General features: G+C 42.9%; 1 protein-coding gene across 6 annotated transcripts in view; it reads right to left on the bottom strand.

Annotated features, from left to right (window-relative positions):
- Positions 1 to 25803, bottom strand: part of EVI5L (ecotropic viral integration site 5 like) — a 67773-nt gene that overhangs the window by 20285 nt on the left and 21685 nt on the right. For 3 of the 6 annotated variants that reach the window (XM_072600904.1, XM_072600900.1, XM_072600905.1), the window contains exons 5-14: positions 19528 to 19752; positions 19124 to 19198; positions 18236 to 18361; positions 16321 to 16464; positions 15945 to 16034; positions 14207 to 14304; positions 13994 to 14054; positions 8810 to 8863; positions 7302 to 7334; positions 4775 to 4915 (exon numbers count right to left, since the gene is read on the bottom strand). In XM_072600904.1, coding sequence (XP_072457005.1) covers positions 4775 to 4915; positions 7302 to 7334; positions 8810 to 8863; positions 13994 to 14054; positions 14207 to 14304; positions 15945 to 16034; positions 16321 to 16464; positions 18236 to 18361; positions 19124 to 19198; positions 19528 to 19752 — 1047 coding nt within the window. Of the gene's footprint in view, positions 1 to 4774; positions 4916 to 7301; positions 7335 to 8809; positions 8864 to 13993; positions 14055 to 14206; positions 14305 to 15944; positions 16035 to 16320; positions 16465 to 18235; positions 18362 to 19123; positions 19199 to 19527; positions 19753 to 20766; positions 20850 to 25803 lie in introns of all 6 variants that reach the window. The other 3 variants (XM_072600901.1, XM_072600899.1, XM_072600902.1) reach the window with 2 other exon arrangements.

Here is a 25803-nt window from a genome sequence, read left to right as displayed (position 1 = left end):
TACTGTTTTATATGACAGCCTGAACAATAGGGACTCTTCATCTACTTAGTTTTTCTTGTACGGACATGGATCAAGCCGAACATTTGGGTCACTGTGGTTCTCATTGACGAGGTTCCCAAAATGTTTTGGCGTTTGATGACACTGGAACAATGTCATCTGTAACAAGGACATCTGGAAGCTCTGACCACATATAATGAACCTCTCTGTAGTGGATGTTCTCCATAATGATTTCAAATCATAATGATCTCTGGTGATCATGTCTTGTTTTATGCATCATTTGATATTAACCATTCGAGGTTTGAACAGAGTTATCTCACTGTTACATCTTTTAAAGAAGTTTGAATGAGTTTGTCATAAGCATGGGAGCTACACTGCTGGAGTAGGGCGTTTTCGGTGGCATTTTGTTGTACTAAGTTGAACAATAAGACATGAGATCTTATATTTTCTACTGTCAATTCTTGATTATTTACACTGTGTGTGTATGTGGACACATGTGCTTAGTGACCACTTAGCTATAAAGATGGAGTACAGGTAATGTCATTGATGAAAGTCAGACTCCTCCCTTTTCAAATCTTCAAAGACTCTCTCAATGCTTATATAGATTCTTCTCCTACAGTTTTATAGAACTGGTTACACAGGCAGAATTACTGCCATTTTCTCAGATGCCTTTTTTAAGGTAATAAAGCTCAATATTTTTTCCAAGTCTTTTATATGGGTCCTTTCAGATAACTTGAGGATCAATCTCTCAGCACCTTCAAAATTGTGTCACCCCCTGCATAGACAAACTTTGTACACACTTCTGGTCTAGCTCTTCTTTCTGCCTTTGTTTCTAGTGTCATTTCTGCTTCCTCATGTAATTAGGGACTGTGATAGCAATAGTCCAAGTGTGGTCACTCCACTACCATTAGAGTTAATGATAAAAATCTTAACAGGTTTTTTCTGTGTTTTTGCCCATGCATTTTCTTCCTTTAAATTTCATACTTAAATGTTCTCAGTATGATTGGTTTAGTTCAACTTCTCGGCAAGTTTTTTCTTTTCACTGCTTTTTCATGCTTTAAGAAACAACATTGCTCATAATTATTTCATCACCTTCCTCTGTGTGCCTTTATGAATAAGTTTAGGTTTTAAGCAGACATTGCTCTGGGGTGCTTTGGTAACTAATTCACATCAATTAAACTTCTTAAGGAAAGTGATAGCCAGTGCTGATGTCCCTTCTTGAACTTATTAATTTATTAATTTTCCATATCAACGGCTTGTTGAACTAAATCAGGTTAGACTTGGCCCAACTGTGTTATATCTTCTCATTTTTTTCTTTCTTCTAACATGGTGCTGATTTTGACTTTTGCTCTAACATATTAATGTACTGTACACACTGCTGACGTGGGAATAATTCCCACACAGGTAATCTGTTGTTTTCTCTCTGTTAAAATATAATCAGTTCCCTTTTTGCGATGTTATTTGGCATTCAATTTGTGATATATTATAATATGACTTCTGTATTATAACCCTTTGGTTGCTTTCATTCCTCACTCTTAAACCATGTTTTCCAGCATTTCTATCTTCCCCATGCTCACTTTAGCACTAAAGTTACAAATTATTAAAATATATGAAAATTAATTGAAGGGAAGTTCTTAGTGAGTTGATAGATTTTTTCCTATTTCAACAATATATGTTGGTACAATAAACTATAATTATTTTAATATCTTCTTGTGAATGTTTATCGAAAGTACAATATAAGAGATCAAATATTTCATGAAATAACATTTTTTGTTTTTGTATGCATGCTAACTCACTTTTTCATATGCCTAAGGAGAGCCTCTGGCATATCCTTCCATCTAACTGTCATTTCCTTTGCCTTCTGGATTCATTTTTGGCAAGAAAATCAAAACTGATTCAATTCTTCCAGTAGTATGTCTACTTGCTAGTCACTGGACAAGGATTTCACATTAAAATACCAACAACTGAGTTAATGTTTACAGATGGTCTAAAAACTGTATGATTCTTGGCATCCTCTCTCCTTCCCACTTTTCTGTCACTGAAGAAGTAGAAGGAGGCCACATGGGACTGAGCGGCATTTAACGTTTTTTCTTCGTTTCATGGGTTGTCATGGCAAAAGGATTCATTATCAAGTGGCTAACCTACTGATAATAAGCCTCTGTGAACTTAACTAGGTTGGTCGTTGGAAACTGGATGATTGGTATTTAATGCCCTTCCAGGGTGAGTAGACCCTGTCAGAGCTTATGTTCTGCTGACACAGCCTTTGAATTAACAAAAGAGAAAGCCTGTAAAAGCACTTTTAAAGCACTTAATATGTGTAAAGCACCGTGCTAATGATGGACACATAAATGGAAAAAGCCAGCTCCTGTTCACATTCAAATGGGGGAAATAATATACATAGAAAGTTCTAGCTGCAAGTCCGATGGAAAGGACCCAAGGTCCTTAGGGTGTGATGACAAAGCAGGTAGTTTTGCATCTTCTTTAATCTCATTTCTACTGATAAAATCACACCTGTTTTTGGTGTAGAACCATTTGATGATACCAAGGATTTTGGCAGTGAAACTCTCCTTCCCTGGCACGCAGACGTTGTGGTTGCTGAGGAGGGGGCAGTGGCACATTTGCCGAAGCACCTGTCAGGTCACATCTCCACAGGGGGTGCTTCCCAGGCTGATGGCTGAGGGGCTGGGTGGGGTGCTGGGAAGAAGCAGACTCAGTGGTCTGGGATTGCTGACACTCCTGAGGTTCTTGTGCTTATTGCCTGTTAAAGGCAGTTGGTGCTGACAGTGGGAAAGAAGTGGGGTTCTCCTTCCTTAGTTACTGCTTTCCTTCTCCAGTGACAGCTGTAGTGCTGGACTAGAAGTGAAGATGGTGGTCTGGAGGGCACTGCTGTTACCAAGGCTCTTGGGCTCCTGGGCTATCTGAGGGGAGGGGTGTAGGTATGACTTTCTTGGAACATGCCACCCCATCTCTTCCCCAGGGTGCCATGCTGTTTCAGTTAGGTTGGCTTGCCTGCCGTAGGATGGTAGTTAGTCAGTAGCCCCTTCTCCACAGGAATTGCTTCCCCAGTAACCTTGGTAACCTAGGTTACCTCCATGCTGTTCTAGGACTTTGGGGGCTAAGAAGATAGTTCTTGTGTATGCTGTTCAGCTCACTGTGGAAAAACAAAATGCTCTCTGCCACATAGCCTCTTGGACACAAAAAGGATTATAAGTGTTCATATGGGGATGATTACACTTGTCTGGTATAGACTCAGGAAGGTTTCCTTTAGTTAGGTGCTTAGCTGGCCACTGTGTGTGTAGCGATAGCTCAGACTAGTCTTCCATGGCCTCCTAGCCCACGTACAGGTTCCTCATTAGCTCACTGATCACACAGTTAGCAAAAACATTCGTTTATACGGTGCTTTAGGTGCTTTTACTTTTACAAAGTGCTTTACAAATATGACCTCATTTTATCTTTGCAACAACCAGAGGAATTAGGTGCTATAATGATCCCCATTTTATGGATGAAGAAGCTGAGGGAGGCAGAGGCTAAATGACTGGCCCATGGTGACACAGCCAGGAAGCGTCTCAGGCAGGACTTCAACCGACGTCTTCCTGATTATCCATTGAGTCACCTGATCTCTTGTACCATAGAACGCTAGTGTGAGAATGACCCTTGGAGAACATTTAGACAATTGAATTCATTCTTCAGAGGGGGTGAAGCCATTTGTCCAAGTTCATCCGGCTAGATATGGGATCCTGAGATTGCCAAACCATTTTCCTGAGGTTACCCTAAGACAAATGCACTTGGGAAGGTCCATGTCTCTCCCTCCCTCCTCTCTCAGCTACCCCAGCCCCAATCTAACAGTCTTCCAGACCGAGAGCTGCAAGAGACTTTAACAAGAACCTCAGGCCCAGGCTCTCATTTCACAGATGAAGAAATGGAACCTAAGAGAGATGAACTGACCTGTCCAATCGGTCACATTCAGTGGTAAGGTTTGGAAAGTACTTTTCTTATAACAACCCTGTGAGGGACAGAGTATAGACCTTGTTATCCTTATTTGATTGAGGATGGCAGAGGTGAGGAGATTTGTTTGAAGTCACATAGATAATAAAAGGTCACAGTTCTATAATGCTTTAAAGTTTGCAAGTGCTTGACATGCATCATGTTATTGGAGCCTCACAACCTTGTGTATGTGTGTGTGGGTGATATTATTGTCCCCATTCTACGGATGGGGAAACTGAGGCTCAGAGTTTAACTGACTTGCCCAGGATCATATAGCTAGTGAATATGTGAGTTAGGATTTGAATCTAGTTCTTCCTGACATCTTTATCTCATTTGTATACACTTGTTTTAATATTGTCTCCCTCATTAGATTAGGAGTTCCAGTAGGGACTGTCTCTTGCTTTTTTTTCCCTTTGGTAATCTTAGTACTTAGCTCAATTCTTGGCACACAGTCAGTGCTTAATAAATGCTATTGCCTGCCTGACCAAGCCCTACACACGATCCTCTCTGTCATGCTACTTAGTAAGCAGCAGAGACAGGATCTGAGCCCAAGCTGTCTCAAATTCAAAGTTTTTTCTCCTAGCCTAGGATTCCTAACTCGATGGCACCTCTGGATTATCTGTATCATTGCTTTCTCCCTGGTTCTACCTCCTTTTGGTGCATTTAGCTCAGAAAGACACAGCTCAGTGTCGCTTGTTCATGTTTGCAGGGCACGAACAACCTTCAGGAGGGCGGGATTGCCAGGGGTAGTGCTGGCATCCCCTTCAGCTCAGGTGTGGCATTAGGAGCTTACCTGCTGTTCCTGGAGCTGCCGGATGGTGCTCTGCGCCTTTTGGAGGTTCTCAGTGGCTGAGCTGCACTGTTGTTTCACCACAGCTAACTCTCTTTTGATGACATAGTTCTCCTCAGCCTCTTGGGCTCGAGTGACCTGTCCCTAAAGGAGAAGGGAGGTTCAGTTCTGCAAGGCTTCTTTGTGTTCTTGCCTCCCAACTTTTGGTTCCCACCCCACGGCCCATAAAAATGAAGTCTGGGCTCCAAGGAGAGATGTAAGACAAGAGGTGTGCTGGACATGGGTGGGGTGGTTAGGCCTCATGGTCAGGTGCCTGGAGATGGGGAAGGAGCAAGAAAAGAGAAGGAGAAGAGGTAGCTTTGTGAGAAAGTTTGTAAAAGAGAAGCAGGAGTGGAGAACACAAGTCAAGTTTGCCAGGAGCCTAGAATCCCAACATCCTCATCCTCTTAGTACTCCTATTGGTCCTCAGGGACCTGATTGTCCTCAGGGACTCTGTGGTTCCCCCTGCAGGCCCACAAGAGTCCTGTCCTGGCCCTGTTTGGCTCTAATAAGAAGCACTGTTCTCCTGGATACTCATGGGAATGCGCAGGGAGCTACAGAGGCAGTAAAGCAGCATGGTGGGGCCATCCTTCACCAACCTCAGAACTGCTCCTCTGTGGCAAGGCCTCTCTCATAGGGGTGTTATGAGGATCATATGAAATAATGGATAGGTAAGTGCTTAAGGCATAGAATGTCAGAACTGGAAGGGACTTTAGAGATGATATAATTCACCCTCCTCATTTTACAGATGACAAGGCATGGAAGGCATAGAGATTGGGTGAAGGTTCTTGAAGGTTATACAAGCAGAACAAAAGTTCTGGCAGGTCCTAAACCAAGCAATTAACTGTGTCTTTCATCAAGGTACCAATTTAGCTCAAGTCAAAGAGGTTCAATACTAGAAGACTGGCTGGCAGGCCATGATTTTTCCTTTTCTTTTTTCTGTTTATGGCCACAGCAACTCATAATGCAGACTAGTGATGCGTGGAGAGGTTGTAATCTACATCAGTAGAGAGAACATCTACAGTGCTGAAATCAGTCTTTTAGAGGTAGTAAGGAGGGGCTTAAATGTCTGCCAAACTGACCAAGGCAATAGAGGCCCCAAGAAGTCTTAGGAACATAGACCAAGAGCTGAAAGGTTTGCCCAAGATCACATAGCAATTTAGTGGAAAGAGCTAGGAATGGCACCTAGGTCTCCTGACACATGATCCAAAGCTCTTTCCCCATTATCCCAAGCTGCATCAATAATTCTATTCAGCAGACATTTGTTGTGTACCTAAGTATAAGGATTTTGAAGGGGTTATAAAAATGAAGAAGATATACTCCTAGTCTTTAAGGAACTTAAAATCCAACAAGTGAAGCCACTGAGAAACTGAGCTAGAAGCTTGGTCTCTAGGATTCTATGATTCAGATAAATCACATCAGACATGAAGTCAGTCACTTCCCTGCCCTAGTCTGGATCATCATTTTTTCCCCTTATGTCTTGCATGGCAAATAAATGAATGTTTTAAGGGCTTAGAAATAGAGATTGGCAGGGGAGTAGGTGAAGAAGCAAATAGCAAACCAGATCCATACATTTTATTGGATCTCTAGCTCTTGGATAATTTATCCTGTTTCATAAAATTTATCCAAGGTAGCCTGTTGAAAGGAACAAAAACACATTTCAAGGATGTTTTCTTGAAGAGACTCTTTCACTGGATGTGTTGGAAATTAAACTCCTAATGGTCCTTTCTAAGGACTCCACCATTCTATAAGTATATATAACCACACTACTGTCATTTCAGCCATCCCCATCCCCCAAAAAACCAACAAACAAATATGGACTTTTCCCATCCAGGCTCAATGCAGAAAGTTTTGGAAAAGATGGTCTAGTGAAACAGGTAGGTGAGTTAGATTAGAAGCCAAACAGTGGTATAAGAAGCATCTCATATTTGTGATAGGACACAAGGCAGATGGAGGAAACAGAGTAGTGATTCAGGTACACACACACACACACACACACACACACACACACACACACACACACACACACACACATACCTCTTATCCTACAGAGAAACCCTTTCTCTCTATCCCTCCCTCCTTCCTATTCTCCATACACATGCTCACACCTCAAGAACAGAAAACTATCCCCTCTCCTCAGATACATAGACACAGACACATGGACATACACACACACACACACACACACACACACACACAACCACTACAGGGAAACTCTGATAAATGCATCATCATGCACCTAATAACTCCACAAATGGCCACTTGGTTAGAACTGGGGAGATACTTATTACATGCACTGTGTGAAACCCACCTCCTTCCTCATCCTTTACATGGGAATAGTTTCTGCTTCTTGCCCAGAGAGCTACCCACATACACACAAGCCCAAGAAATGGCTGCAGTCACTAGAGAGTCAGGCAATTGGCAGAAGGGAGGAAGCATGGAGTGCAGATGAAAATCAAAGATGGGTAGCAAGAAAAAAAAAGTACCGTACCTGGATTAACCTATCAGCCAGAGCAGCACTCTCCTAGCGAAACCCACAGGGAGCAGATCCCGAAAGTGGGGAGAGGTAGAGCAGAAGGGATGGGACGTGGGGCAAGGGAGAGAAGAAAACACGACAAGAACCGGCAGTTACTAGCACAATAGACTAGAGCTAGAAGCAAGGTAGAAAGAACAGGCTGAAGACCAGAGGCCATAGGCAGAAATCCAGAAGACACCAAGGCCAACACTGCTTCAACTCTCCAGAAATATACGTGGGACAGTAACTGGGGAATGGAGAGCGTGGTACACTGGAGCATCTCATGAAGTTGCAACAGTGGGGCAGGCTACTTCCTGTCTAATTCCTCCCCTGGTTTTCCAGCTTTATCACATTTGTTCACATTAGTTCAAGACGTTCTCTCATGCAACAAAATAGAGTAACTACAGTAGCAGAGAGAATGATTTTATTCTCTACATAAGTTTTTTACCTTTTTAAAGAACATTTGAGAGTCTTGCTTTGGTTGCTTTGTTCTCTTGTATACACAAGAACAACCCTAACAAAAGCCCCCTCACACACCATGACGTATCTCTGGGCTATGGGACAAAGAAAACAGAATCCTCATGAATTTCCCTGTCCCGAGCAGAGTGACCAAAGAGCGAAAGGATTCCTAGTTGTGTCCAGAGCCAGGATGGGCCCAGTTGCTCTCGCAGGAGTACTTGTGGGAGAGAAGGAGGAAGCAGGTCACTGGCCCACGCCTCTTCTCCACCACAGACCCACCTCCCCACCCTCACAGCTATGGAGTTTATCAGTCTGCTAGCAGCACCAAAGGCGCAGCAGTACAGTTAAAATAAGCTTTGACTGAATTGTCAGAGTTATGGTGCTCAGCATACTGCCACCTAAGTACACAGCAATCAAATGAAAACCTCAACTATACCTCTGATCTAATTAAGATAGAAATTTCAGCTTCATTCAGGGAAGAATTATTTCTCTCTCTTTCCTTCTCCATATATATACATATATGTGCAAATATGTGTATGTATACACATATACTCACATATACATGTATATACATACATATGTTTATACATCTATGCTTATCTATCTAGATCTGTCTATATAGAGATCATGGTATTTACAGTAACAGTTATGGCATAACCAACCCAAAGGGTTAATGACAATGCCACTCAAACATTGCTGAAATCATATCCCAGTCTTATTTTATAGCACAATACAAATCACACCACCATGACAGGAGAAGACAGTGGGAACTCTGCTGCCCACAGGACATGGCTACTCAGACCCTAGGCCTTGGTCTTGCAGCACACAGGGCAACATTCAGGTTAGGATAATGACTGTCCCCTCCACCACAAAGGTGGTCTCTGCAATCCTGGGTAACCCCCAGCCTCCAGAGAGCTCAAAGGGGAGGGTCCAAGGAGCTTAGGATGGTAGGTGACATTTTCTGGGGACTGAGGTTCCTCTGGGAAAGGGAGAGCTGCTGGAGGTGGACAGGGACCCCCCCCTACCTTCTCTAGGGTCTCAATCCGCTGCTTCAAGAGCCGATTCTCTGTCCGTAGCCTCTACACACCAAGGGAGGGATAGGAGAGAACATGTTAGAGTGGATCTCTTCTCCCAATCTCACCTCAGTTTTCCTGTGGTTAATCTAGTTTATCATCTAGTTCTCTTTTCCTTAAGTCTACACCTCCTTTCAGGGCCTGACCTTAGATTTCTGCCAAACAGAATACTAGTCTAGTCCAGGGATTCAGAACCTTTCTGTGTGTCCTGGACCCCTGCGGTAGGCTGTCTGGTGAAAACTGTGGACTGCTATGGACTGCTTCTCATAATGTTTTTGAACGAATAAAATACATAAACTTACAAAGTAACCAATTATACTGAAATGTGTTTATCAGAAGTTTTTGTCTCCCCCCACCCCGCCAACTCCAAACAGCTTCCTGGACTCCAGGTAAAGAAATCCTGCATAACTTTAGAAAATATAGTCTTGGTTCATGTTCAAATGGCTATGTTTCTTTTTCTGAAAAAAAAAAAAAGACTTTTATTCAGTTAAAAAAAAAGTGAGACTTGGTTTAGCTCAGAGATCAGTTAGCCAGAACCCTCTCTGTCTCTGTCAGTCACATAAGCTGTCTTCTGATACATGGGACATGTGCCCTCCTCAACTCCATTAAGTCTCTGTCTTCCTTTAAGGCTCAGCTTATGTGTCATGTGCTCTATGACACCACTGCCGATTTCCTCAGTTGTCAGTCTCTCTCATTCTTCACTTAGATAATATTTGTCTGAAACATGTTATAGTCCTTCCAGGAGAACAGAAGAGTAGCTCCTTGAAGGCAAGGGATTCTCTACCTACTCCCCTGGATCTCCAGGGACCAGCCTAGTCATTTAATAAATGTTGGCTGAATTTTTATTTCTACACTAAGACTCATAAAACCGCCCCTTCCCTCTTTTGTCTTACTCTGTCTGGGGCAGATGCCAGGGAGTTAGCTGCACAATTAGGGGAATTTTAGGACTAAAGGGCCCCAAAAGACCATGGCTTTGAACTTGCCCCAAAGGCCGAAGGCCCACAGTTGCAGGTCTCTTGACCTCTGCTCTGATGTACTTTGCCTTCTAACAGTCTGGAGACCTGAGTCCCGGATCCCTGTTCTCAGCTGGGCCCTTTCCAGCCCTGTGGGGAAGAGCTGAAGAAAGAGAGAGAGCACCCTCTTCCTGAACCAGATCCTGACCATGCTCTACATCACCTTTGTGATCTACTCAGATTCCCAAAGTTTCAGAGACACATAAGAATTCAGAAAAAGACCGGTCAAGAACATGAAAGATTAAAAGGGTGGGATGTAAGATAAAAAGAAAGGTCAAAAGAACTGAATTATTACCAGTTCTCAAGCCTGTGTCCTAATGAAGACTACAACCCAAACTAGAAACAATAAAACATCATTTCTATTTAACATGGAAATAGAGGCCCACCATCTATATGTCAGTAGACTTTCCCTTTCCCACTTTGCTCACTGAGATAAACACGCATTCCCTGTGTAGATGGGGCGGGAGAAGTTAACTTGGAAAGGATTCAGATGCTACCACATATGACCCCCATATGACCCCCAAACAGTCCTGCCTCAGTAGGTTTGCAATCCAGGACAAATCCTACTCATGTACCCTTCTCCTCAAAAGAAGAAAGAAAGCCACAGGCTAAGAAGGTATCTATAGAAATTGAGGGGGCAGAAGAGGGGAGGAGGGAGAGGGAAAAGAGTCTGATCCTTCCTCCTTTGCACTGAAGATACAAAAGCAATGGGGTGGAATGGACCTGGGATCGGTAATCCTGGCTCAGCCCTCTACTGGCTACATGATTTCGAGCAAGTCACTTTCACCTCGGTGCCTCAGTTTTCCCCTCTGTAAAAGGGGATAATAATAAACACATCTGTCTAGTCCTTTACACTTTCAAAGTACTTCCACACACACATGCTTTCATCTGACCCTCAAGATATGCCCAAGGTAGGGCAGGCTTCAATTCCATTTTACAGATGAGGAAACTAAGGCTCAGCTATAATAAATGATTTGGACAAAGACACACGGCTACTGAGCACCAGAGTACACATTATATAAACCAGGGTTTGGGATTCCTAGTTCAGAGATTTTTTTTTTTTACTACCTATACCTCAAAAATTTCTGTGTGGGCCAAAAGAGATGCTACATGTGATCATTATTTTTAAAAGAATCTAAAAAGTGCTTTACAAGTTTATTACTATTGGTGATAGAGCTGGAGTGGTTTTGTGAAGAATGAATGTATAAACCTATACTGTGTAAATGAACGTGCAAACAAATGAATGTATAAACTTCAAGAATTTATATGGTATACACATATGTGTATATGTTTATATGTGTATGCATATAGTCCATCTATCACAGGAGCTGGTAAAAATCACTCACACCTTCCTTGGCAGTTATCTCCGAGACCCCACAAAGCTGGGACTCAAATCTTTAGGGGACATCCACCCAGACAGTAGGTTCTAAGACTTGTCTACTCTGCCAGAAAAAACGTGATTTGAGGAGAGAAAGGCCTCAAATGTCTGTGACTGATGAAGAGTGGAGCCGAGGAATTGTTTCATAGACTGGGCTAGTAAATGAGTAAACCAGAGAGGCTCTGTTGCATTATGGCAAGCGTTTCCACAGGTGAAAACTTGGTTTTGATTCTCAATTTTAAAAATCATTCCCTTTTTATAATTTCATTCTATATCTTCAACATATTGGATCACAGATGACAGATATCGTAAGAGCATCTCCACTGTGTTTTCCTAGCTTCTGCTCCATACAAGGGAAAGGGCTTGTTTTGAAAGCTACAACTGGGCAGTTTGGTCAAATATGACTTAGCAAACCATTATGTCAAAAAGTATGTTACGTGAAGACAAACAGTTGGCTTTATGATGCTTTAGGGTTTACAAAGTGTTCCCATAGAATCCTCCCAAGAAGCTGGTCATGGAAGTTGTAGTTACAGATGAGGTCACAAAGGCTCAGAGAGAAGATGCCATTGTTATCTCTGTTTCCCTGACACTTACTCCTTCCCAAATGTGAGGCATTATGTGAATGAGGGCTGAGTCACATTACTTTGGGTTGGTCAGTAACTCGGCTCAATTAGACCATCTACCTGTCATAAAGCAGAGTTTATTCCACCGCAATCAAATTCACAGAACAGAGAGTCTTTTTATGAACTCAGGAGATTTCAATTCTTTTCTTCAATTCAATTCTTACTCATGACCTTTCTGCTTCAGTTTGAACCCATTTCCTAATTACAGAATCCCAGGGGCAGAAGAAACCTCACAGGTCATCTAGTACAATCCCTTATCCTAGTATGGTTGAGTTGTTTCAATCATGTCGGACTCTTCATGATCCCATCTGGAGTTTTCCTATTTTTTTCTTTCTTTGTTTTGTTTGTTTTCTTGGCAGAGACACTGCAGTAATTTGCCATTTCCTTCTCCATTTCATTTTACAAATGAAGAAACTGAGGCAAACAGGGTTAAGTGACTTGCCCAGGGTCACACAGCTAGTCAGTGTCTGAGGCCAGATTTTACTCATGTCTTTCTGACTCCAGGCCTGGCGTTCTACTCACTGCACCACCTTGCTGCCTGACCTTGACCCTAATAGGAATCTTTTTACTAGACAGTAGCAGGGAAGTCATCAGAACTGTCTTTTGCCTCTTTTTGTATCTCCAGCACTGAGTGCAATGATTGGCACATAGTAGGCACTTGATAAATAATGATTAAATAATGAATAAATGAAGTCAAAGTCCTGGGTTTAAAGTCAAAGCTAGGTTCAAGTCCTGTTCCTGGCATTTACCATTTGTGAAACCTTAAGCAGGTCACTTCCTTTTCCCACAAACTCATTGAATCATTAGGTTGGCAGGGTCCCTGCAACTCATAAGGCTAGTGAGTAAGAGAATGAATTCAGGCAAGTAGTCTGGGGCTCCTCATCTTCCAAACAGAGATAGCACTGCCTCATAATCTACCTACCTCACCAGCTTGGTGAGAGGATCAAATGAGAGAACAGAGGTAGATTCATTTTTGTAAAGCCTTACAGAGATGTGCAAAAATCATCATTATCATTATAACTAAGAGCTGGGCCGTGGGTGCCCTCTAGTGGAAGGCTGTTCAGTTTGGCAGCTGTAAAGGAGTGAGGGCACTGAGCTGATGGACAGCCGAAGGTAGAGGCACCACTGAGTAGCACTTTGTTACTACCAAAACAGAATCCCAAAGTTGGAAGGTTCCATCACTTCTACAATATCCCCAACTGATGGTTATCCAGTCTTTGCCTGAAAACTCCCATGGTGGGGAACACACTATCTTTCAAGGCAAGCCCTTATCATTTGGACAGTTCTTTTAGCCAGATTGTCCTAACTGAGCCTAAGACTACCTCTTTGTAACTTCCCCTACTGTTTCTAGTTTTGCACTTTGGAGTCAAGCAGAGAATGTCCAAAGCTATCTTGCACAAAAGCTCTTCAACAACTTGAAAACAACTGTCCTGTTTCCCTCCGAACCTTCCTTACTCTAAGCTCATTCCAGTTCCTTCAGACTTTTATGTGGCCTAGACTCTAGGCCCTGCTTACTCTGGATGCACTTCAGTCTGTCAATGACCTTTCTAAAATGTGGTGCCAAGAACTGAATGCAGTCTGCCAGTGAGGGGCTGGCCAGAGGATAGCATAACCTGCCCTGTTTTGGATCCTATATCCCTTGCAGAGTCTAAGATGAAGTGGGCTTTTTGAGCCACATCACATTCTTCTTTATCTCCTTTCCCCTTGCATTACCCACTCTCTCCTATCTATTTGATAGGTCTTCCAGGGCCCTTCCTAACCCCTACTGGGCTACTGGCTTCTGACTCCTGCTTTAATGGGAAATGAGGAACTTAAGAGAGAACAGAACCAGTGCAGATCTCAAAGTACTTTGGTAATCTCCAACTGGGGGCAGGCTGCTAACTCATGGTTTACACAGGTCACTGACACATGACAAAGGCAAAGGAAGATGAGCAGTCTGAGTAACTGAGGTGCTAGAAATATTTCCAACCCTAGGCATTTTTATCTCTCCTCCCAAGGTCCGTTAATCAAATGACTGGGGTTGATCCCTAGATCAAAGAAGAATCAATGCCACTACGGGGGTGCTGCTAGCTAAGGCTCAATTTGGGGTGGAAAGGAATAATCCTTGGGGTCAAGAACTTACTTTTATCTCTATCTGCTCCTCCATTTCTTTGTTTTTGATGGCAGCATATTCCTTCTCCAACCTATAAAGAAGGGCAACTCCAATTCAGTTTTAGTCAAGCATCCCCTCTTCTACCCCTCCTGTTGTATCTCATTTCTTTCTGAGAAACTCTTGAGTAGAAGCTCCTGTCCCACCCCAACTACCCCCCAAGGATTCAGAGTCCCACATACTGACCTTTTCATCTTCTTGGAATTGTACTTGACCTGGTAGGCCTTGAGAATCAACTTGTCAGGACAGCTATCAAACTGATGGGGTATCACCTTTTGGAAGTACTGTGGAGACATACTTAGTCACAGCTACCCCTCCCACCAGGGCTCTTCAGGGTTCCTTTTCAGTAACAGTCACCAGTCACCAGTCAACTCTCCAACCCCTACCAACACCTCCTGTTTCTCCAGAGCATGGGGTCTGCATTTCAGCCGGTGGGCAGCGAAGAATGGCTTTTCTATCTCTCTTTTAATACAATAAAACTTTATTCCAAATGTCAAAGCCATCCTTAACTTGTTAGGACCAAACAACAAGCCACTGCCCTAGAAGGTTAATGGCAGACAGCAGCCTAATTCCTCCCCTTTCCAGGTCGCCAAACCCAAGATTTATCACTTAATCCAGCTATTCTCTGGATAAGGGTTTAAGATTTAAGACACAGTATGGATGAATCTGTCCTTGAAGAGACCAAGATCCATAAAGAAATCAAACAACTGATTGTCTAAGTTTGACAGGGATAAGAAATGTAGAAGAAAGAATGGTAAGGCTAGTCAGATTACTCGAGGTTCCTATAACTCTCTAAAGCTTCCTTCAGGCCAAATTTTTCAAACACAGATAACAGGAGAAGTATAAAACAACAAAAAAAGGGGTGGGTAGGCAGACTGAGAAAAAGGTTTTCATAAAGACCAGGAGGAAGGCAAGAAGGAAATAAGGCAAAAGGCTGGAGGGTACCTAAGGATGGTACTGGGCAAACTATAGGAGCTCAAATATTTAACTGAATCAGTGAAATTGAGCAAAGTAGAAATCTGAGATAGCACACACCTGGAAAGAGCCTTGAAGCAGAGGGAAGAACTTTACTTTAAAGAAGGCTAGAGTGAGGTGGGATTTGAGAAGAGGAACCTTCCTTCCCCAGTCATTTAGTCCGCCTTGAGATGGCAAGGCACTGAGACCAAGAGCCTTGGAGCGCATACAACCCACAGCAAAAGGGTTAAAATGTTAGCAACAGCCTAGCACAGCTTAGGTGGGGGAGGGAAGGGGATTCAAGGAGATTGGCTCCTGCTCTTCCACCACAAGCTGGCCTCTCAGGCTGAATACAACGGATCCCCCTGTGTCTGTGGACACAACTGCCGCCTTTGTGTATTCTTTCCTGAAACACCAGCTGGGAAACATTGGGGGGGGGGGGGGCGGGTTGAGGGAAGGGAGAGAGGTGGAAAATCAACCTCTTCCCCTAGGAAGGCTATGTCCCAGGACTGTGGATTCTCTTTCTCCTGGGTCTGACCTATTGGCTAGACCATCCAGACAGAAACCATGCCCAATGCTATGTCTATTTGATTATTCTAATTTACCGTAAAGCACATTCTGTAGCATGTGGCTTCAGGGAACTCAAGCTGGAGGCAGAAGACAGAACAATGTGTTCCACCCTCTTTTTCTATGCCCTTTGCATTCCCTTCTTGCTCTGTAGGCCAAGAATGGCCTGACTAGCAAATTCACTCTCTCTCTCCTCCTTCAGATCTTTGTTCACTACCTCCACCGGGAAGGCCTCTGAAATAGCCTTCAGATTCCTAGATATGCTTAAAAAAAAAAGGCTTAGGGATGACCTCATTCCTGCCTTCTCCCAAGCCAGGTTACTGCCTCTTTTTAATCTGCCTTCTAGGTGTAAATGTGAATCTTGTCTGTAGAAGGATCACAGTTCCTCCCTCCTCCTACTCACTTGTGACATGCCCTCCATGTCCAGCTGCATCAGCTCCATCTGGTTCACCTGCAGCAGGGCCAAACCTACCCGGAACACAATTTCCAGTCCCTGCAGTGGGAAGAAGTTGCCTGTTTTAACAATGAGGGTCAGAGATGCTGACTCCACCTACTTCTCACCCCGTAGTCCTAGGTCTCCACTACATTTGCAATGCCAAACAGGTAGAAGCAGGGTAGAGGAAAAGATGTCTTTAAGTTGGAAGAAGACAGCAAGGGCAGAGAAACTGTTAGATAAAGTCAGCAAAGAAGAGAACTTCTTTTAGGGCCTGTCGACACAGATCCAAGTCACTCTGAAATCTCCCCTTCACCCAGTCCCACCTCATACATAAAGCCCTCACCTCATACATAAAGATGTCGAAAACTCGGGTGGCAATTGGCAAGGGGAAGGTTGTGAGGAAGAGCGTGAGAAACCAGGATGAGGCATACATGGAGGTATGGAAGCTCTGGGATCGAAAGTGGATGTTCAAGTCTGGAAGCTGCTCCTGCCAGAAAAGAAGAAAAGAGAGGTCCCAGTGTCCCCCGCCCCCCGATGTTTCCCCAAGACAGAACTCTAATACAACCTGCCCTGAGCCCCACCAGAATTCAACCAGCAGCTGTGGTGTAAACGTGTTTTAGCCACTCCATCGTCACTCCATCATGAGGGAAGTTCATGTTCCAGTTAGTACCCAACTTCCTTAGGCTTCTACATCAATTTTTATTCTTTCTACCCAAAACCCTTTGGGCATCTCAATCCCATGCACTTCTTTCTAAGGTTATATGTTTAAATTTCCCCTTCTCTTTCCACAGTTCTTCCTTTCTTCCCATTACATGACATATGCAAGTCCTCTTTTCACATTCCTACCCTTAATCATAGATTCTCAGGAAATTAAATGGCAAAGGAGGGAAACTAAGGTATGGCGTAGAGCATGGGGAAATTGTTAGGGTCCTCCAGGGTATCTTTGATGGAGTTGGAAACTCCAATCATCTTCCCCCTTGAACCCAACCCCCTCCACTCCCACCCCCATCACCTTTATAGACTTCCTCCCAGAACGGAGAGCTTTCTGACTCCTAGGACAACAATGAGTTACATATTCAGCTTTAGAACTTCTTGGCTAAGTGACCTAAAAATTATGACATTCTTGGTAGAGGATAAAGGATAAAGTAGTTTTTCATCAAGGGAAAGAAAATGAAAATCAACTTGAGAACCCAGACATGACTGGACTACCAGAAGCCTCAGTCCCTGGCATATTCAGATACCTGGATCAACAGAATCCTTCTGTCTTCTCAGGACCAGCTCTAATGCTAGTCCTTGGGAGAGTAAGGCCTTCCCTTCTCCTTGTCACCTTATTCTCCACAGTCCTGAGAGAACCTAATAGTCCCCTCCACCTGCATCTGGCTTCCTGAATGGGCCAACTTACACAGCTCTGTCTAGCAGCCATGAGCAGTGTGGGGGCTGCTATTTATAAACAAAGACGTCTGCCGGCTCGCCTTTAATAAGCAGAGGCGGGTAGACATTTTTCTCTCTTACACATAGAAATACAGTGGAAGGGAGGGGAGGAGGAATGTCTGGGTCGTGGTCGGTCTCTCTCTCTCTTTCTCCTCACACACACATTTTTTAGCCTTATTTCCTAAAGAGATACAGTAAAGAACCATCACTCTGAGCATTTCCTCAACCAAGCCAGTCCAGTGCCTCCCTTTCCAAAGGCTTTGGAAACCAGGGTCAGGCAGAGTCAGGCTCCTTTTGAAGAGAGAAAGAAAAGGCTCAAAGCAGTAGCATGGGGCACGCTTCTTAGTAAGGCACCTCCTCAAAGTAACTGCCTTCAGAAAAACTGCTTCTATAGTATATTGTCAAGAAAAGGAGGAATAGAGGGGAAAACAGAGACAGAACACAGAAGGTGTAGTTAACTCACAGGTAGGCTTTCCCTTTATGATTAAACCAGGCCCCAAAATCTGACATGGATAAGAGACAGCTTCAAGTACTTCCTTCACTCTAAATTCTATAATCCTTTAAAGAACTTCCAGGAAAAAGGACAGGAAGGCCCAGGAGTAAGGAAGGCAGAAGCAGCTCTGGCTTCTCAGTAGTTATCTGCAGCCATAGCTGGCTTTTCATCAACCTGGACCTCAGATCTGGGCCCTTCTATGTGAGATACCTGGGTAGGCTATCCTTGCGTTGGTGAAATACTCAGCTTATAGGGTTTGATGTAACTGACCAAACATCAGAACTAAACCTTCACCACAAAGACACATGACCTTAGTTCATATCCCAGACCTCACCTGTAACATGTACTCAAACTGGTATATACAGAGCCCTAGCTCAGCCATGCTAGGCTTAAAAAGTTCCCGGAGACGATATTCTTGCATCAACCGCACAAATACACAGAATGCCTCTTCTTCAGGCATCTGGAGTAAAAAGAAGAAAGAAACTGTGTTGAACAAGGTTCCAGACAAGATTATAGGTTTTTCACAGATAGGGGAAATGTCCTCTACTTCTCATTTCCTTCGCTAGGACTCTGCTAGCACACAGGTGTAGGGAAAAGCTATATTTGCTATCATCTTTGCCAGTCAGGCTAGGTACTAAGGATCCAAGACGTTGGGCTATGACTTCCTATGGTCTGCCTTCCAGATTCCTGAGTGTTTATTTTTTCTTCCTTTATGTTCCCTGTCCTACTGTTAACCCTTCTTTCTCACCTAGAAGAGCTTCCCATGGTCCACTGATGCTCACCTCTCCTTCAGGTCCTCCCCTCAACACTGCCTCCAAAATGCCCATCCTAAGTTACCTCCAAGCCCCTGGAAGAGGACGGAGAAAGAAGGACTGCTCCTGGGCATTTCTGTCCTCTGTCCTTCCACTAGATTGTACAAGTCAGAAAATTCTTACATAGAGACCAGCTCAGTGTCTCAACACGCTACTGATGCTCACTCTGTGTTTCCATCAAAGAATGTAGAAGTGGACAAACAGGGTAGCTCCGTGAGGCCACCATCAGTAGGATACAAGCACTGACATAATATGGTCAAATACTTCCACCATTCCACCCCAGGGAAGCCAAACAACTGACTAAAATAACGACAGAAGCCAGGGATTTCTGGGGTGAGGGACATGCATGATGCATAAACTGGGAGAGTAGAGCAGTCAGCTGCTATGGGTTCAGGGACCAGGTCACTGACCTGCATTAGAAGCAGGCCAACGATGAAAGCGCTGCCCTGACAGTAGCCCACTTCTCTGTCCACCAGCGAGTAAGCCTGAAAGAGAAGAAAACAGCAACAATGCACCTGCCGGTGGCCCTGAGAACTAGGGAGCAGAGACTGTAGACCTCTGTAGAGGTCAGCTTGGAATATAAGAAAATCAGGACATAAGAGCTTCAGGGTCTTCCTGAAAAAATGATTAAAAATTGACATTGGAAACCAGCTACCTCCCAAGACTCAGTATCCCAAACTTATTGCCACATACTGAAAAAAAAAAAATCTCTTCTCAGCGATACTCTGAAGGAAGTGAGGGGCCAGAAAGCTGACTCCAGAGATTTCTTGGAAGAAATGATCCCCAAAGAGAATGCCTACCCCTTGCCCTTTACCTTCATAACATTGAAGAGGACCTCTTGGCCCAAACTGTCCTGCCCTTTGAAGAACTCATGTTCAGGGTAGGTCCGTGCAATGTCTCGACGGATCAGTTTCTCACAGGGAGATGACATTTTGAGCAGTTCTGAGTACTGATTTTTCACCGGCATGTCTGTGGCACTGCAGAGAAGCTGCCACACAATGGCACGGAAGTGGTGAGGGATTCCTTTCCGGATCAGCTCCTGGGGAGCAGAAGATCCAATGGGAGAGGCTATAATGCAGTTTTTGGTCTTCTATCAGTTTAGTAGAGAAAAGAAGCTTCTGGCTCAGAAGTTCAGGTTGAGAACATTGAGGTATGGAGGAAAAGAACCTCAAAGAGGCAAAAAGCAGTTCTAGATTGGTGCCCCCACTTCTAATCTTTCCCTGCTCCACCCAATACTACATATCACAAGACCAGATTTTTTTTTTTTTTTTGGACTGCACCTGTGATTTTATCAGGGTAGGGGGCTTTCTGTGAGGAACTTCTACCATCAATACAAGGAAGTACCTTCTCTACAATGCCAGCCACATAGTGGGTGTTTAATAATAGGAGATGCTTTCTGACTTGACCCTTAGAGAATTTCCTGGGGCGCTGAAAGGACAAGTGCCTTACCCAAGGTCAAAGAGCCAGCATACCGCAGAGATGAGATGTGAATTCAGGTCTTCCTGAATCTGAGGTTCATTCCCTATCCACTAATCCTCACTGCTTCTCCTTAAAAGAGGGCTTTTTGCTTGTGTGACTTCCCTGCTCAAACACTCTCAGTGGCTCCTGTGTAGACTCTAACTCTCATAGATGTCAATCAAGGCCTCCCATGACCTGACGCTGCCTATCATTATAATTTTATCTCCCACTAGAATCAGAGAATCTCAGAATCAGAAGGGCCCTCAGAGGTCATCTGGTGACCCCTCATCCACAGCATGAATCCTGTGTACAATGAGGTCATCCAGTCTCTGTTCATATTGCCTTCAGCATGAAGAAGTTTATCGTGTTGGGGCAGCACTAGTTGGAAAATTCTCCTATTAAGTTAAAATATGCTCCCTTATGCCTCCTACCCCTCTGGTCTTGGTTCTGCCCACTCAAAATGCCTGATCCTTCTTTCAGGAGAGCTCTTGAAACATCTAAATGCCTTTGACAATACCTCCCCACCAAACAATCTCTTCTAAAAATTCGGTTCTTCAATAGATCCTCACATAAATATGGTTTTAAGGGTTCTCACCATTCTGGCCACTTTCCTTGACTTGAAAAGCTGTCACGTGGAAGAAGGATTAGACTTGTTCTGCTTGGTCCCAGAGGACAGAACTAGGAACAATGGGTGCAAGTTACAAAAAGGCAAATTTGGCTTATTGTCAAGAAAACCTTCCTACTAATCTCGGCTTTCCAGAAGTAGAATGGGCTGCCTCAGGAACCGCTGGAGAGCTTCAGGCAGAGGCAGGGGGTCCACTTGTCTATTCTGGAGACTATGTGGGGTATGAGTTATATTAGATGGCCATTGAGGTCCCTTCCAATTTTGAAATTCTATGATTCGAATATTTTAGACATGTTCTGTCTTTTCAGTCTCTTAAACTGTGGCATCCAAAACTAAACACAATGCCGTAGAAGTGGATCATCATCTCCTTTGTTTTAGACCTTGTATTTCTATTTATGTAGCTTCATATTGCATTAGCCTTTTGTGCCCTATGGCACACTACTAAATTTAAATATTGAGCTTTCAGTCAGCTAAAAACACTCAAGTCTTTTTCATATGAACTGACATTCAGAAATCTCCCATCTTGTACTCTGAGCAGCTGCTAAGTATAGGACTGAGCATTTACCCCTAATAAATTTTATTTTATTAAGATTTGGCTCACAGCAGTCTGGTCAGGGATGCCTTTTCTGTCATCCTAGGCTTTCCTTTCCATTTGCATGTCATCTGCAAATCTGGTAAGCATGCTATCTATGCTTTCAACTAAGTTGTTGATAAAAATATAGATCAGAACAAGGCAGAGGGCAGAGCCTTGCAGCATAACACTAGCGACACCTTCCTCTAAGGTGACACCGAATGAAGATTCTTTAGCTATACAGGGCTAGTCAATGACTTGATTCATCTTTCTTGACTTTTCTGCAGCTGTATGTACTGCTGACCACCCTCTACTTTGAGATGGATCTTTGAGATACTATTCTCTCCTGATTCTCCTACTTGGCTCACAACTCCTTTTCAGTCTCTTCCACATCCATGTAATGCCCCTTAATTGCGTGTTTACCCCAGTGCTCTGTCCTGGCACCTGTACTTCTTTCTCTCTATACTACCTCAAGAACCTTTTCAACTCTTAAGGGTTTAATTATCACTATCATGCAGAAAACTCTCAGATCTATATTCAGAAGAGTCCCAGTCTCTTTCCTGAACTCGTTTCACATCATAAGTTGCTGATATTTCAAACTGAATATCACAGAAATACATCTTTACCTTTAAAAAAAAATTTAAATTATGAATTTAACAAACCCTAAACAAAACAGTTATTTCCATAAACATAGTAGAACAGATAAAGAGTCCAGGAGAATGCAGATCTCTATGATGTATAGCTTGTTTTCCTTTTTAAATATAATATAAATTTCTGTAACTTTCAAAGCTGCCCTGCCTTTCTGTGCTTCCTTTTGGCCTTCTTTCTGTTCTTTGAATTAAAAAACAAAACAAAACAAAACAAATAAAAACACATATGACAGTGGGCCTCTCTTCTTTTCTTTTGTTTTTTTCTTATTTCCTCCCTATTCTCCCTTATCCTCCCAGCCTTACCTCATGATGACAAAGAAAAGTCATAGTAACAAATATGTATAGTCAGCAAAACAAATTCCTATACTGACTGTGTAAGAAGATACTTGTTTTGTTCTGCAGTTAGAATCCGTCATTTATTTATTGGATGGCATCATTCATCCTCAGTCCTCTAGAATCATAGTTTACAGTCACTTAAAACTCAACACCATCAAAACAGAAATTGTTGTCTTTCCCACAAACCTTCCTTTCTACTGAACTTCCACCATTCTTCCAGTCCCCCAGGTTTATAACCTTGGTGTATCTTTGAATCATCACTTTCTCTCCAATCTGTTGCCAAATCTTGCCATTTTTGCTTCTACAACATCTTTTGAATCCAATTCCTTTCTACTCATAATCACCTCATTAATTCAGGCCTTCATTATTCTCCACCTCAGCTACTGCACTGGCCTCCTCACTGGTCTTCTTACCTCAGATCTCCCCATTCCAATGCATCCCACACACAACTGACACAATGATTTTCCTTAAGTGCAGATGTAACCACATTAATCTCTTACTCAAACTCCAGTGCCTCCTAGTGCCTATAAGGTCAAATATAAGTTCTCCTGGGTTTTAAACCCTTTCACAATTTGGCCCCATGTATCATTCCGGGATTATTATGTACTGCTCTTTCTCCTCTGACTCCTATGGTCCAACCAAATTGGTCTTCTCTCTCTCTTCAAACAGGGCATTCCATTTTCTGTCTCTTTCTTTGAGCCTTTGCACTGCATTGAACTGGAATCCCATTCTATCTTCCCTACACCTCATAAAATTGAAGCCATTCTTGATTCCGTCAGCTGCTAGTGGCCTCCTTCCCTAATGACTGTGTATTTTTTTTTGTATTTTTTGTCTGTTACATTATATACACACATGTTATCTCCTGTAACAGAATGTAAGCTCATTGGAAGTGATATGGAAACAAATGGTACCCAAAGGGTTAAAAAGAGTATTTTGTTTCTTTTTTAATGTTTATTTATTTATTTTTAGTTTTCAACATTCATTTCCACAAAATTTTGAGTTCCAAATTTTCTCCCCATTGCTCCCCTCCCCCCACCCCAAGACACTGTGCATTCTGATTACCCCTTCCCCCAATCTTCCCTCCCTTCTATCACACTCCTCCCTTCTCTTAACCCCATCTTCTCTCTTTTCTTATGGGGCAAGATAGATTTCTATACCCCATTGCCTGTATTTCTTAGCTCCCAGTTGCATGCAAAAACAATTTTTGACATTCATTCCTAAAACTTTGAGTTCCAATTTCTCTCTCTTCCTCCCTCCCTTCTCATCCCCACTGAGAAGGCAAGCAATTCAATATAGGCTATACATGTGTAGTTTTGCAAAAGACTTCCATAATAATCATGCCGTATAAGACTGTATTTCCCTCCATCCTTTCCTGCTCCCCATTTATTCTATTCTCTCTTTTGACCTTGTCCCTCCTCAAAAGTGTTTACTTCTAATTACTCCCTCCTCTCATTTGCCCTCCCTTCTATCACCCTCCCCACCTTACTTATCTCCTTCTCCCCTACTTTCCTGTAGTGTAAGACAGATTTTCACACTAAGCTGAGTGTGCATGTTATTCCCTCCTTAAGTCAAATGTGATGAAGGTAAGCTTCATTTTTCCCTTCTTACCTCCCACCTTTTCCCCTCCACTGAAAAAGCTTTTTCTTGCCTCTTTTATGAGAGATAATTTGCCCCATTCCATTTCTCCCTTTCTCCTCCCAATATATTCCTCTCTCACCCCTTAATTTTATTTTTTTAGATATTATCCCTTTCTATTGAACTCATCCTGTGCTCTCTGTCTATATATATATATATGTGTATAATCCTTTCAACTACCCAAATACTGAGGAAAAGTTTCAAGACTTACAAATATTATCTTTCCATGTGCGAATGTAAACAGTTCAACTTTAGAAAGTCCCTTATGATTTCTCTTTCCTGTTTACCTTTTCACGCTTCTCTTGATTCTTGTGCTTGAATGTCAGATTTTCTATTCAGCTCTGGTCTTTTCATCAAGAATGCTTGAAAGTTCTCTATTTCATTGAATGACCATTTTTCCCCCTGAAGTATTATACTCAGTTTTGCTGGGTAGGTGATTCTTGGTTTTAATACTAGTTCCTTTGACTTCTGGAATATCATATTCCAAGTCCTTTGATCCCTTAATGTAGAAGCTGCTAGATCTTGTGTTATCTTGGTTATATTTCCACAATACTTGAATTGTTTCTTTCCAGCTGCTTGCAATATTTCTCCTTGACCTGGGAACTCTGGAATTTGGCTATAATATTCCTAGGAGTTTCTCTTTTCAGATCTCTTTCAGGAGATAATCAGTGGATTCTTTCAAAATTTATTTTACTCTCTAGTTCTAGAATATTAGGGCAGTTTTCCTTGATAATTTCATGAAAGATGATGTGTAGGCTCTTTTTTTGATCATGGCTTTCAGATAGTCCTATAATTTTTAAATTGTCTCTCTTGGATCTATTTCCCAGGTCAGTTGTCTTTCCAATGAGATATTTCCCATTGGCTTCTATTTTTTCATTCTTTTGGTTTTGTTTTGTTATTTCTTGGTTTCTCATAAAGTCATTAGCTTCCATCTGCTCCATTCTCATTTTTAAAGAACTATTTTCTTCAGTGAGCTTTTGAACCTCCTTTTCCATTTGGCTAATTCTGCTTTTTAAACATTCTTCTCCTCATTGGCTTTTTGGACCTCTTTTGCCAATTGAGTTAGCCTATTTCTAAATGTGTTATTTTCTTCAGCATTTTTTGGGGTCTCTTTTAGCAACTTGTTAACTTGTCTTTTATGATTTTCTTGCATCATTCTCATTTCTCTTCCCAATTTTTCCTCCACCTCTCTTACTTAGTTTTCAAAATCCTTTTTGAGCTCTTCCATGGCCTGAGACCATTGCATATTTATTTTGGAGATTTTGGATGCAGAAGCCTTGACTTTTAGATCTTCCTCTGACGGTATGCTTTGTTCTTCCTCATCAGAAAGGATGGAAGAAAATACCTGTTCACCAAGAAAGTAGCCTTCTATAGTCATGTTTTTTTCCCTTTTTGGGGCATTTTCCCAGCCAGTTACTTGACTTTTGAGTCCTGTGTCAAAAGGAGGGTATACTCTGGGGACCTGTAAGTTCTCAGTTCCTCCAAGGTGGTACAATCAAGGGAGAGGAGCTTACTCCTCTCCTGGTCTGCGCTCTGGTCTGGGAGCCACCACAAGCACTTTTCTGCCCAGGATCTCCAAGTAGGATTCCCTCTCCAGAGCTTCCACCAGCTCCACCAGCCAGTGCTCCTCCTCACCCCAGGACTGCCACTCAGGAAAGGCTCCAAAATGGATGCTGTGGTGGCTGCTCCAGGCAGGGCCAGACCACGTTCCCTTCTCACCCAGGTGAAAGAGCTTTCTCACTGACCTTTGAAGCTGTCTTTGGTGTCTGTGGGTTGAGCAATCTGGGAACTGCTGCTGCCAGTGGCATCCTGAAG

Source organism: Notamacropus eugenii, chromosome 4 (genome assembly GCF_028372415.1).
Source record: "Notamacropus eugenii isolate mMacEug1 chromosome 4, mMacEug1.pri_v2, whole genome shotgun sequence".
Lineage (NCBI taxonomy): Eukaryota > Metazoa > Chordata > Mammalia > Diprotodontia > Macropodidae > Notamacropus > Notamacropus eugenii.
Note: the sequence above shows the minus strand (reverse complement) of the source record. Positions and strands in the feature narration are given on the sequence as shown.